The 15537-nt window shown below is 28.3% G+C and overlaps 1 protein-coding gene across 2 annotated transcripts; it reads left to right on the top strand.

The window, feature by feature from the left end:
- Positions 1-1516: 1516 nt before the first annotated feature.
- LOC125071420 (vesicle-associated membrane protein 2-like) lies at positions 1517-14955 on the top strand. Of its 2 annotated transcripts, XM_047681663.1 has the most exons (7): positions 1517-1919; positions 8915-9032; positions 9350-9428; positions 9564-9643; positions 10288-10339; positions 11789-11823; positions 12053-14955. In XM_047681663.1, coding segments are annotated over exons 1-6 (339 nt in total). In that variant the 5' UTR covers positions 1517-1917; the 3' UTR covers positions 11797-11823; positions 12053-14955. The 2 variants fall into 2 exon arrangements, with proteins under 2 accessions (XP_047537619.1, XP_047537618.1); XM_047681662.1 differs by lacking the exons at positions 11789-11823; positions 12053-14955 and adding an exon at positions 10639-10692.
- Positions 14956-15537: the final 582 nt, after the last annotated feature.

Here is a 15537-nt window from a genome sequence, read left to right as displayed (position 1 = left end):
TCCCGCTGCTGAGCGAAGGAGTCTTCTCCTATTAAGCCGCAAATCGAACTTTATTCCCCACGCTGGTCCACTGCGTGTTGGTAGATATATATTTTTCAGAGTTTAATCTGTCACGTGCAGGGTTTCTTACCATGTTTTTTGTGTTTGAACGCAGTGATTCGTGCCCTTGCATTTAAGCTTGCGTTCTAAGAACCCCTGCTGCTGCACGTGACAGATTAAAATCTTACAAATATATATGTATATATATATACATCTGTCTAGTTAAGATCTGAATAAAATACATGAAATATAGTGACGCATTTATATAGGCCACGCGCTTAGCCACGCGTTAAGAAGTCACCAGTTGTCAAATCAATAATATTTAAACTCATTGCAAAATTAAATTATAATTGAAACGTTCTTTTGATTTTTTTAATATTAAGGAAATATGGCACAGGATGGATTTGGATATGCTTAAAAAGATAAATTGAGAGAAAATAAAATTTAATAGTAATATGGTGCTCCAAAGCGGTCTTATCAATTACGGACTTCATTTACACACGGCAAAAAAACTTTGGCAATAGCCTTTTTACTAACTAAGTAGGTACACTTATTCGTTGTAAGTGCAATTAAAATAATGTAAAATTATAGTATTGTATAAACTCATCTATATTAAAACTAGCAGCCAGTCCTGTCAGCACGCGATTTTTATAGGAACAAATCCTTTTTGAACATGGAACTTAACGCGTATACTCAAAAGTTTCATCACAATCGAATGAATGGCTTAGGAACTCATTGAGTACATACATTCAGACTTATTAAGATAACAAATAAGTTACCAACTCATATCTATTTTATACATTAATTATAATATATATAATAAAATAGACAAATAGTATTTCAACTTATATAAAAAAATATTCAATGATATAGATTGATCAATATCCGTTGAATAAGTAACTTAGCCTAATTAAATATATGGATTAGAGTACGATTAAAGAAAAACAATGATTTCGACGTTTATTCTGCTTTTAAAATATAATTAATTTTAAAATCTAAGTTATTAGACCATAAACCTAATAGTTTTCGTATCTTCGCAACAAGTGACTCATTTAATAGTTCTTAAGTTTTAAAAATATGCGATAAAAGTATTCAAATAAGTACTTTTTCCTAATCATATGTTGAAATGAGACAATGACCAAGTTATTATATTATAAAACTATTTTTTACCATGTATAATATTAAACGAGATTAACCTCAATTACGATAGAATAGTCGCCAACGCAAACGTTGTCTATGCCATTACGTAACTCCCACGTACCGAATTGATTTTTGTTCGCGTCCACCCGCCCTGCTACGCATGCGTCGAAACCACAACGCACACAACCCTAACCGCACATACTACATACGAATTTACTTGCCGAAACCAAACGAAATTGATTTTAAAGACGTTCACGACAAAGTCTATTTTGCCCTAAACTTTGAGAAGGTATTTTTAGACCATTCGCTCCTATTAGGGAAAATACTGACGCGCCCTCTCCCATGCAAATCGGGAAAACTTGTCACGGAAGGTTTTCACTTCTATCTTTATTTTCTTAAATACAGGATATTTTAACATTGTTCGTACAGTTCGGTCTCTTGTGTTGATGTGTTATGGTGTAGGAGTGCGTTTCATGATTGTTACACAGCATAGAAGGTAACTTCGATTTGAGAAATACCTTTCCTAAAAATAGATCGGTGGCCGATATTCTTGTGGGAAAATCTAGTAAGCATCCCATTCATGAAGTACATTCATTTGGTGCTGAGCAGTGAAGGTGCATAGGTCGGGGAAGATTCATTGCCAGTGAATGAACTTAGGAGAGAATTTGTGAAAGAAATTAAGAAACTCTTTTCATTTGTTCGGATTTTCATCGACGCGCAAATACAGACCATCTAAAAATGTAAGTAAAACCATTTTTTTTTAACGTCACAGGAATTTGTTTGATTTATTGATTTTATTTTTTCTATATTGAATGAAAACCTTACCTCTTTATTTCTTTTTGTATGTTGAATTATTATTTTGTATAGTGAAATTACTTCCAGTGTCCGAAATAATTGCGTATTAACTTCGCAGCAATAAGTATACTAAATATAATTTAACAATTATATAATTTTTTTAGCTAATGTAATATATACATATATCGTATTCAATAGATGTTGCATGATGAATTTAGTTTTTTAATCACATTAAAGTAAAATAATATAAAGATATGTTTTTTACTTATTGTTATACAGGCGTATAATTTTTTCCGGTTAGAAAATTTTAGCAAACGCTTAAATTATCTTTGGAATTCTTAGTAAATGTTATGAAATAAAGAAGTACCTCTATCATAATCGTGATTTCAAATTATATTTATTTATATAAAAGAAAAAATACTGTTATTTGTGTATAATTAAAAGAATTACAAAAAAAAACACACTAATACTTACTGTTAAAATAATTTTAAAGACAGTTGTTTCATGTTAGTATGTATAGCTGACAGTCTACGCCGTTCGGTAATGCCATATTTATCATTGGTAAGTTATGAGTATAATTAACAAATTATACTTAATGGTAAGGCTTTGTGCAAGATCTGTAGTTACCACCCACTGTTCTACCAGCAAAGAGCAATACTTAATGGTGTTTTGTTCCGGATTGTGCCTGTATACAAGAGACATAACATCTTAGTTCCCAAGGTTGGTGGCATTGATGTCAGCGATGATTAATATTTCTTACCGTGCCAATGTTTACGGGCAAAGCTACATATTTTCACTGTTTAAATGTTATAGTATAACTCATATAATTTATTAACTTCTGTGGAATGGCTAGATAAAAAAACTTATGTAGTCAAGCCTTAAGAGTTTTATAAATAAAAAAAACATAAAGTACAAGATATTTTTGTACCGTTTCTATATAACGTACAATTAAGTTAAGTTAAATTCAAAATGTCAAGTGACAAATATAAAAACTGACGTATGGATGAATTAGTATTGTATTTTTCCGCAAGCAAGCAAAATAACAAATTGTCTGGATAAGATTTTGGCTAAAAATCAAATAAGAAATACGACCAGACGACATCCCAACCATTAAGTAAGCAAACCTTTTGACGATTGACGTCAAAGTCGAATGGAAATCGAAAAGCATTTATCTTTTGTCGCTTGACACTCGAGATTCATATGTCATGATAGAAAAGGCGGTGGCTCGAAACATAAGGCCTTATAGTTATAGAAACCACTTAAGATTATAGAAAAAAAAAGTATAAATTAAATACTACGTTGTTACATTATCCGTCTGTCGATTAACATATTATTTTAATATATTCTAATCTTTTTTTATTTATTTGTATAAAAGGCAAGTAAAAGAGCAAAGACCACACTAATATACTCCTTTTAATAATATATTTATATAAGAACTTTTCTTTGAGTATATAGGTTTCCTGACAAGTTTTCTTTACCGTTGAACACGAGATGAATTATAATATAAACTCAACTTAATGCACATGAAATACGTGATCTTCGTTTAAGTTTCACGTCCTACTCCTGCCCTTGGCGTTTAATTTGTATGCAATGTCAGTACTGCTCTATCAACCCTACTTCTAAATATACATACATAATTTATATATGCAGCTATTATGAGTTGGAAGCTATTTAGGTATATATCTTCCCACTCATAATAACTGTCTATTCATTTGTATCTATAATTTAAACGTATTTAAGAGTTACTTATATATTGGCTTTATTTAGTGTATATTCAGAAATACAAGTTAATTGAATACCTATTTTTGTAAGAGCCATTCCTTATATTGGCAATTATTGACTACCATTGATTCACATATTAGTTGCTATGTATCTTATAATAGTTTTTGTCCGCGGCTTCGTTCGCGGTTTAAGGGTTGTCGTCAGGTTTTAAGTATAAAAGTAGCCTATGCTTTATTCGGTTTAGTGGTTTGATAAAAGAATAACATACATACAGATTTACTTTCGCATTTATAAAATTACTATACATCTATATTTCCATTTCCCCGTCTATTATAATTATAATTTCACATTGGACCACAGATAAATATAGTCTACCTGTCTATAGGAATTTCTAATTATTTAAATCTATTCAAAGTTCCAAAGTATGCAATAACCACCGTTTTTACTTTTGTGTTCCTCTCTAAAGAACTATATATTCAAACTTATAATAGCATAAAACTTAGCTCAGTTACAACTACTGAAGTATATTTAGACAATTAATGTTCTTGTTATAAAGCAACTACTGGTATTATTGTGTTCCGGTCTGAAGTTAGTCAGTGTACAGGCACAAGGGACAAGGCATCTTAGTTCCTAATGATACTTATTTCTTCCGGTACCTATGTCTATGAGCAATGATGACCACTTACCAGTGCGATGAGCCTTATATTTATTTATTATTATTTCTGAGGAGGGTTAAATAAAACACATGTTTACAGCCTAACGTCTAAGAGTATATTGAATTAATTATTATGCTTTATTACATACTCATATACTACACGCACTTATTACTAATCATCTTCTTAATATGGAAACTAGAACTTAAACATATGACCCGCTTTAAAAAAGAAAAAAAAATCCATAGTAACTTTTTTTAAAGCACGATGAGGTCGTCCACCTAGATATTTTTATCTACATCGGTCATACACATACTAACTAGTGGAGTCAAGTAAAAGTTAAAAAAGAAACATATTTTATGTGCCATATACATGAACACTAACTTTCTTTGTCATATTTGTATATGTTACGTTTAATAAATTTTAAATACCTTACAATTTGTGGGTATTTTTTCAACCTTTTAAATTTCTTAACCATTTCATGGAAAGCCAGTTTTGATCGTAAAAAGCTACGACATGCAATTAGTCTGAAAGTATTTGAATGCACGCGAATGCATATGTATAGTTCGTAACCTTTTATTTGTTGCTGACTTGATAACGTATTGAAATAAATACGTTTTACTAAATTTTTAACAAATCATTTACAAAGTTTGACACAGAAAGTCGCTTCATCTAAAATTTAAAGACCTTATTAATAATTTGATTGAGAACGTAACTGTTTCCTTCGAAAAAAGTTAGTCTAGCTATAACTCGTAATTTCGCACTAAAGGTTTCCTACGCCGTAAAATGGTAAATTTCCTTATGAAAGATATTTTAACGGTAATTGAAAAATAACGGCGCTAATTTCAATTACAAATAAAATATACGACCTTTTATTTTATATGGAAATGAAAATATTTTTACATCGAAGTTAAAAATATACGTCACCGTTAAATTGTAGGTATATACCGTGAAATTATTAATATTAATTACTGAAAAGTGAACATACTCGCATACAAAGCTTTCTTTTTAACGCATTATTTATCGGTAGATTGTAATGTATCGCAGTGAAATTAAATTAAATTATAAAAACTTTAAGCCAACCCTAAATTCATATTTTTTTAAATGAATAACGGTTCACAATCTTTCAACAGTTTACAATATCGCAAGATAGATTATAATCTAACGGTATTCAGAATTTTACGATGATATAAACATACATTATCGAAATTAGTTCGCTTTTGAAACTTCCACAATTGTGAATCTATGATTGGATTGGGTAACCCTACCCTTTACCATTGAGTTAGTAAAGATTACAAAATTAACTTATACATATATAAATCGATCACGTGTACTAAAAACGTATATTGTATCGTGCAGACGAGTAAAGAGGACATCGCTGATTAAATCTGGACCACATTAAGGGTAAGGCCCGTTGTAATGCGGGTCCTGAACTTTCGTTACAATACTATCTTTCTGATATTTCTACAAGATAAAATAACTTATTACCATTGTTAATGTTAATTATTTTTAAGTTTTTAATTTATATTTTCATTTTTATTGCCATTATAATATATACGAGTATAATGTAATGTTCAAGCCTTTTGAAATAATAATAAAAAATAAAAAAAATATATTTAACAGTCTAATCAAACAGCTCGAAATAATTCCAGTTATACTGTTTCAAGTTGCATGAAAATGTGATATAAAATGCTGCGTTACAAATTTCCACCTCATCCAAAACCCTTAATAGAAGTGGAGAGGCGTGCCAACTTCATAGGAGTCCCTCTCACCGTACTCGTATCTTTTACGAGAAACATCTGATAATTAATTCGAGTTACCTTTAAACACAAAACACACTGAATTTTGTACCATAACCAATATCTTAATTAGGTAAGTTTTATTTTTTGGTATGCAATACTTAAATGTTATTAAAACAGTTTTAAAATGAGCGTAGTCCATATTACATTTACAAAAAAACTACTTAGCTTTGTTTCTATATTCAAGTAATTATTATACAAAACTTTAACGTTATTATTTAAAAGTGCTTCTTGAGCTTATTTGCTTAAAGTATCTTTTGATTTCATTTGATTTAGTAGTTCGGTACACTTTGCTCGGCTTTAAAATATCTTATACAAATTTTCATTAAAGGTATTTTTAGGCTTTATTTGACATTTGCAGTTTGGCTTAACGAATGATACTTCAGCTTGCACTTTCAACTGAAGGACACTTAAACTACATACGTGCATGGCCTGGCAGCAAACCAAGTAGGGCATAATAACTTTCTAGAAAGCAAGCCAAATCTCATTCGGTTAAATATGAAAGGCCTATATTTTAATGTTTTATAATAGATAGAGGGTGTGGTAGGGCAATGACATCGTTTTATAAAAACATTCTAAATTTAAAATAAAATAAAAAATATTAAAAACAAAAACGCAATTTTATAAGATTAATAGAATTCAAGCTTTTAAATTTTTATTGACGAAACGAATCGAAATGATGCAACAGTCTCACATTAAATGTTATAATAATTAATAATGATAAACATAATTTAATAAAAATCATTAATTATCCTATCGTCATACAGTTCACCTAGTACGGGGTTACATCATATCGACTTGAGTTGTTTAGCATATTAGCATTACATCTTATTTTTAAAAACACACACACATAAAATAATTCCTTTATTTATTTCTTGTATCTATTAGAAATAAGCTGAGGTGGTATATGGTAAAAATAAAAAAATATATATAAATGTATATAATACATCATAATTTTAATTAATTACTTTTAATAAATTTAATTAAATCCATAATTAGAAAATCGTTTGTCCTGACTACCTACCAAAGCACAACAAAACTACTTAGTGTAAAAAGATAACATTTAGAAGAAAATGTTTATTGTATAATGTAAGAATGCACTAAGTATTTATATTCATCTAGTATTTATTGAATATATAATAAACTATTTTCAGAAAGGACAAGTTTTATCCTTAGATTATTTATATTATATCTAAATAAAGTGTCGCATTACAAAATAACAAAAACAAAAAAAGCCAACTTTATTACGTTAAAGTGCGTGCCAGCTATGCTTGACAATCGCCGAACGACATACTAATTTACTAATGTGCGTGTACTTAGAGGCCAATCGTTGGCTACTATTTTTTGACGCATTCCTAGCCTTGGCAGAATAATCTTATACGAGGGAGATGGATGTTTAGAAACAGAAAAAAGACGATTTAGTTCTTGCTCTACGATTACAATTATCGTACTTCACACTTAGTCGATTCAGACTTGATGAAATAAAGCTACATAAACAAACCATTCTTCTTATTATGTATTTATAACTCAGTAATACCTAATTAATACTCGAACTTAAATAATAAAATATTAAATATATTTTATATATTCAATACATACGTATTATAATGACTTAAACATTTACAGATTACGAATAAAATATGAGAGCTAAAAACTAAAGTAGTAAAGCACTAGATTCATTAAATGGAAATAAATCATGTGACCTATTTAATAGATTATAAAAGAATTTTCCATCATGTCGCGACATTTTATATTAGATAGGTCAAAAGAGACTTTTGTTCAAGAAGGCAAATAGATAATATTATGACATTATTATTAGACTAGATCTAAAAAAGAAAGTATATTACTGATCATGATGGACTTTATTAAACATTGTGGTTTAAACAAGAATGAATATTTCGGTCTAATTCTCATATACAGTCACTTTTTATACATTAAAACATTTTTGGTTCTTTTTTCTCTATGGCTCTACTATATAAATAAATAGTTTTTTTTTATATCAATAGACCTGATCCACATTAAACGTCACCAAATATCTAAGTACTTTAAATAGTATGTAAAAAATAAAGTAATTCAGTAATGCGTAGATCTACTTATTACTTGAACTTTACTAAAAAACATACGAACGAATTCTTTAGAAAAAAAAACGATTGCTTTAAATTTCATGTAGTCTTTATTATTTTTAAAGTAAATGTAAAATAAAAACGGTATTAATAACAGGTTATGAGTTTCAAAACAGTTTGTCAGTTTCCTTCCAGACTTTTCTCGTAAGAAGTCATAAAACTTAAACAATGTTTAAAATTAATAATGGACAAAGCGTTTTCCCTTAAAAGATTTTATAAAGTATTTTAAAATGAAATACTGTACACTGTACAGTCTTTATACGCTTAAAGTATATCAATATCTCATATTAATTGAATAATTTATTTTGTATAGATTTATTTTCTATAGCTGTATCTGTTCTTCCAACTCGAATTTAATTACAAATTCTATATGAAATAGAGTAGGTACTAAAATCCCCTGTTATATTTGATTCTATCACCTATGTTATCTTTATAATGATGTTACAAGTTACAAGCATATCAAAATAAAATTCGTTTATTCAGTATCATAAATTATATTTATTATGAGGTATATAAGACACAACATTTAGAATTCAATAATTCTGAAGGCTATGTCTTTTACATTTCATAAGTATGTAAAAGATTTCATCTCAATGTTCGTTAAAGAAAAAACACACTCTATTTCATGTGTTTTGTGACTTAGGGCGGCTGAGGGAGGATTAGCGCCTACCAGCGATGATATGCCAGTTGGTGGACCAAAAACACCACAGCAGATTGCTGCACAGCGTCGCCTACAGCAGACGCAGGCACAAGTCGATGAAGTAAGTATCCATATAATTTAAGGTAAATAATAATATCTCAACTATTGTAACCATGTTAAGATCCATTTTAAGCTCTGCAATTTCTAATTTTAAATTTATCAATATATTTTTAAGAACAACTTAAATAAATTGAATGTTTTTAATTATTATTCACGTTATATTCATAACTTATTAATATAAATATAATTAACAAGAACATTTATGAGCTTGAGAATACTCTTTGAAATAAATGGTTTAGGAATATAATTGATGATGTTTTGTAATACAATATTTACACAAGTTCAAACACTTTGATATTGAAATTTCATCGTCCCCAGGTGGTTGACATAATGAAAACAAACGTGGAGAAGGTATTGGAAAGAGATCAAAAGCTTTCGGAACTCGACGACCGGGCAGGTATGAAACGTGTAGCGTTAAAGATTAATTGAATACCGTTGCTCAAGAATTCCTTTTGATAACAGTTTCAAAAACAAAAGGTACTAAGGTTAATATGGGAAAACATGTAAAAGTAACATTTTAAATAATTTACAGATGCGCTGCAGCAAGGTGCGTCACAGTTTGAACAGCAGGCTGGAAAACTTAAGAGCAAATTCTGGTTGCAGAACCTAAAGGTTTTTATTAAATAGTGGAATTTGTTTAGTTATATAATGCCTTCCATAATTATTGTACTAAACTGATCATTTTGAGCGAGCCAAAGATAGGTTCAAACCCGAACAAACACATCTAAATTGTCATGTATTTAAATTTTGTTTATGATTCATCTCGTGCCTGGCGATGAAGGAAAACATCGTGAAGTAGCCTTCATGTGTCGGATGATATGATGCCACATGTATATGTTTGACATCAAATGTTTTTAATACACGTTGGAGCACATATTTTCAATTTCAACAGCTTAATTATCTGTTTCATTTTCATTGATCTCATACCCTACAGCTAATATGAAATCGTGAGAAAACAACATCTTAACATAAAATCTAAAGCCTTCTTATCAACAGAAGATTTAATAAAACTATGTTTTTTCAATTTTATACAATTTAGCGATTGTAATAATGCTTGCATACTACACCTGTAAAGCTCGTAGACGAGACTTGTTAATGGTCAGCGTGCCGTTGTACAATTAAAAGCAAAACAGTTTTCACTTTATAATTTCCCAAGAGAGCCTTTACTGATTAATGCTTCACTTATAAAAATTAATACTGGATTAAAGACCGATAATTTAATTTAGATATTTTAATAAATTACTTTTCATTTGCAGATGATGATAATTGCTGCCGTTATCGGAATTATCATTCTAGCTCTTATCATTGGTAAGTAACACTTTTTGCTAATAATGTGCACATTAAGCTGCGTCTCTACCAAAAGAAAATTGGCAATTTTTGTTCTATCAACATGTATTGGAGACGAATACTTCCTTAACTTAAGTCGTTTAAGTATTGATGATATGTTTTGTAATTGTTTGTAAATTTCTTTAGAATAAACTACAACAACAAAAATTGCTAACCGTTTCAGTGGAAGCGCATCATTAGAGAATGTCGCTCTTAAGTTCTTTTCAACATTTAATAAGTTTTTAGATTAATCATACCATTATTTTTTCTCACATTTTCAGCCAACTTTGTGTGAACAAGTTTCGGTAACCGAAGTTTAATTTAGAAGTTACTTGTTATAATATATAAATAGTAATATAACGTATGTTGTTATTTTGTTATTACTATTTGATATTTAACCTTTTTGGTAAGTTCGCAGTGTCGTTGTTGATGAATAAGCATGATGAGAATTAACCTGGTCCAAGTCATAAACAATATAATTTAAAACTGAAACAAAATTGCGTTAAAGTGTTATTTAAATTTAATAAACGCCAAGTCATTCTCATTATACAACTAGATAAGCATACAATTGTGATAATCTTGCAACTCTTTCGCAAATGTTTGACAATTCTGTAATTAGAAATTAACGTTTCAATTTGGATAATTTAATTGCAATTTTATCACAATTACCGCTTATCCTGTGTATTGACCCTAAGTGTTGGCTTTATCTGTTCTACTGTATATTCGTTATTCGTATTTCTCTGAAGTTACACGCCGTCTTCTGTCTTTACACATAGCTGACTTATGAGGTATATACTCTGGTAGCTTGACACTTTCGTGACGGTAGTGTTATTGTGTAAAAACTCGTGAAATTTTGAAAACCGTGAATCGTTGATACTCTATTTGTATGTGATATCTTTTGAATGTTGTATATCTTAAATTAATTATCATCGCATCACTTTTTATCATTTTACGATTGTTGTTCTGCAAAATAGCTCTACTGCGCTTAATATAACGATGAAAATTTAGTGACACGTTTTAAAATAGTAAGCTGGAATATCTTTATATTTGCTACCAGAGTAAATAAATCAAAACTAAACTCAGCTTTGTTTTGCAAATGTATTTATCTTGTGTCTAATATTGCTACTTTATATACATAGATCAATTATAGATACAACTTCTGCTTAAAAACTGACTCCATGAATGCGAAGCTTACCCTATATAGGCCCCGTATATAATCTTGCTTAATATTAAAAATGCCTAGATAAAAAGTATATTCAAAAACTCTGAAAAAACTCCCATATTTTTTTTAAATGTTTTGTGACAAAAAAAAATACCAATTAATTACATCTAACTATTGTACAAATTAAAAACGTAATTTCATTTATGTTATAATTTATGTGTCAAAACTTTTTTATTTTATCTATTAATACATTGTTGTATATTTTCTAGGTCTGTAAACACCTAAACGAAAGGAGGAGGCCGAGGTTGGTATTTTAAAAAGTACTGAAACTAAACTATCGTGTTAACAAAATTTGTTGAATAGCTTTCAAAACTTTTAATGATGTATAATATCTTTAAAATCAGTATTAAAAATTACTCACTCGAGTTCCAAGTGTTGTAAATATTTTTTTCAAATAATTCATATATATTAAATAGCTTTAGTCCACATTTCTTACATGTAATTTAACTATTATATATAAAACCTGCTTTCAGGTACCTATTTCAACAGCAAATCGATTTCGGCACTCAAGCTAAATAATAAAATTGTTCTTTTAATTAGATATTAGTGATGTTGATCGTTTCCAACAATTATTCTGTAAATTCCAATGTATAAACCTTACTGTGTATTTCTTATAGATCGTCATATATTTACATGTTTTGAAAATCACTCGTCCTTTAACACGAATCCTTTTAGTCACTATCAGCAAAATGATAAACAAATTAGAGTATTTTTAGAAGATCTTTCTTTGTTAAAATATTTACCTTATAAAAATGTAACAACATGATATGCTATTTGCTATACATATTATAGATACCTAAGGCTTATCGAAAATATACCATATCTTGTAATTTTAAATTGTGTTCAAAATAAGATGGGTCGTAAATGACTTAATTTGTTTTTTTAAATTTGGACCAAGTTTCTGATGTTGACTTGTTAGTGACCGCATTTATTTTTATAAATCATATATTTCTTATTCTGTCGTCTGTTTAGGGAAAACTGTATCCGTCACACCGTGTATCCAACATTTTTTTTTTTTCGTAACTGAATTTGCTAATACATTTATTAGACGGTGTGACATCCCCTGCGGAACGTCAGCTTTATAGTCGATCTTTGATACCAATTTATATAAATTCGTTTGACTCTTTGCTTATAATATTTTATAACACTTTTTAGATGTTGAATAGGTACATAGGTTGTTTGTAACGTGAGCTGGTCCATTTCCTATATAGTTATTTTATTTATGTATAAAAAAATGATCCAAATATTATTTAAAATAATTTTCGTAAATCAAGATATTTATATAAGTTTTAATGATCTGCTGTAGTTGTCATTAAAATTATTTAACCAACCTTAAATGTCTATGCTATTCCTACTTAAACGAAATTTGTATTCGTTGTTATTATCTAGTAATATGCTATTAAACATGCTATATAATTATAGCTGAAATGTAGTACGTTGTATTTTTTCTGTGTGTAAAATATTATGTATAGCTTATTAGACACTTAATGTAAAATACTGCACGTTTTGATGCTAAACTGTAGTTAATGTCATGCTATATTATATTGGAAAGACCTAGTCAACAATATACTTATGTGACATTGGTCTGCGTTCTCCATTATTTATTTTATTCTTTATTTAAAAAATGCAAAATTTTATTTACGAATAAATTTGTGTGTAATAAGTCTATTTAAATATTATATATTTCGTTTTGAGAATGCAGTCTATAAATAATATGTTATTATTAATGAATAAATTTTAAGTACAACATGTTTATTATAACATAATTTAAAAATGAATTGAGTCAAAGGTACCAAATGTAGGTGATGACGTCACTTAATTCCGAATGGAATTTATCTTAAGATTTATCTAGAATACAGTCTTAAGTTGTATGATAAACTTAACTTCAAAAGTTAAGTTTTCAATCGAACTTAGACATAGTAAAATGTAATCAGCGTTGGTTGACAGTCACGTTAGTATTTTTAGTTTATATCATAATTATGCACTACATTGTTGTTGAATCTTATTATAGAAGTGTTTATCAAATTTTAGTTGTGTATCGTATAGATATAGTTTAACTATTAACACTCGCCTCTTTTTTTGAAACGAGGTACGAATTATAATAGTATCTATTGCGTTATCCTACCAGTTAATAAACGCTATAATAATATCGTTTTATTTTCGATTTCAAAATATTTATATTGACTACTTGTATTAAATATACCTACTGTGAGCGTAGCTTTCTTATTTTTATAAATATCAAAATTGTATTTTTTGTATACCTCAGGTTTCGAAAAAAGAGGCCCAAAAATTCACTGTAAGGTAAAAATAAACACACCAGTCTTAAAAGAGACGTATAGAATAGACAAATGAGGTAAAGGTAAACAGTGTTGACATTATCTGTATAAACTAAAAAGTTTCCAAATACGATATTTTAATCAAACTGTTAAGTACAAAACATTATTTTAACAAAAAAAATAGATCAATTTGATATTTTTATGTGAAAAAAATAAATTATACGTACCTATTTTTAAGAACGATGTTCCGAATATCTTACTAAATACTAATAGTGACAAAATATATATTTTTATTTAAAATTAATTAAATATTTTATAGACAGAGACGGTTAAACTTTTTACCTTTATTCTTATTGAATATTTAATATAATGATTATAATATCTTAATCGTTAAGAAAACATTACGTAGTAACAATAGATAAATAACCATTAGACTACTTATTGAATGTCCGGAAATTTTAGAATAGTTTTCATTTACTTAGATAATTTTATGCGCTTTTTTATGGTATTTGAAATATTAATTATATAAGTTAACGTAATAAAAATAGCTGTTTTGTTTCGGTCAAATAAAACTTGTATTGAATGCTTACTGTTTAGTACTATATTTAATGTAAAAAGTGTTGAGAAAGTTATGATTTTAATTCGGTATTTGAATTCGACAACATGTAACCATAATATTAAGATAAATTTTGAAAATATCGTAACAATTGTTATGGCAACACACATTTACTGTTACTATTGTGTTAGAAGAAAATTGTTCAATATTTAAAAAAAAAAACTAATATAACAAGTTAAAATATTCATAGTACCTATCTTATCTATGAAAAAAATACATAAATACATTAAATCGATCATACGAATACTGGGTATAATATGTGTGTCTAGAATTTAAAGATAAATTTTGTTGTATTTGAACGTTTTTATCTACGAAATAATTGTTTTAGAAGAGGAATACTCATCAGACAACCAAAGGCTTAATGTATAACAAGATATAAAACTTTCAAATATAACAAACTAGTATTCTGTATTACAAATCAAGTACATAATCAATGTAATCTCATTTTAAGAACCATAGAAATTAAAAATGATTGTAATTCTGTATGTATCGATAGTATATATAAATGTAATTATTGCTTCAATAAAGTAAAGCAAATTTAAATAAACAATTCTAATCTTTATTTCTTCGTCTATGTCCATGTCCACTTTTAGCATTTGTTACTTCTTCTTTTGAAACAAAATTTATTTTTAAAAGCCTATAAGTCTTTACAACCACAAGAGTACCAATAAATTATGGAACAAATTATAGTGTTGTATTATAAATAATGAGAAAATAATCAAGAATTGCTAGTATACATTTAACTACTTAATTCGACTTTCATTTTACTTACAAAATTCCTTAGTGAATATCAGAGATTAAACATTGCTCTTGACCAATAATATCGCGTCAATTGTTTTTGTTTTTGTCTTCAAATGTTTGTTTGGCTTTTCTCTTCTTATGGTTGGAATAGATTATAATATATTCTACTATCATACTATCTCAAGCAGCGGCGTTGAGTAAACAAACTTTATATCGATATGTTGCCCTAAAAAAATAAAATTTATATCGAAATGGACGTATAGTTGATTTAGAATAAACACATCAAAGTAAATCAGTAATTAATAGAATCCGGTTTGAGGTTTTC

This window comes from Vanessa atalanta, chromosome 19 (genome assembly GCF_905147765.1).
Source record: "Vanessa atalanta chromosome 19, ilVanAtal1.2, whole genome shotgun sequence".
Lineage (NCBI taxonomy): Eukaryota > Metazoa > Arthropoda > Insecta > Lepidoptera > Nymphalidae > Vanessa > Vanessa atalanta.
Note: the sequence above shows the minus strand (reverse complement) of the source record. Positions and strands in the feature narration are given on the sequence as shown.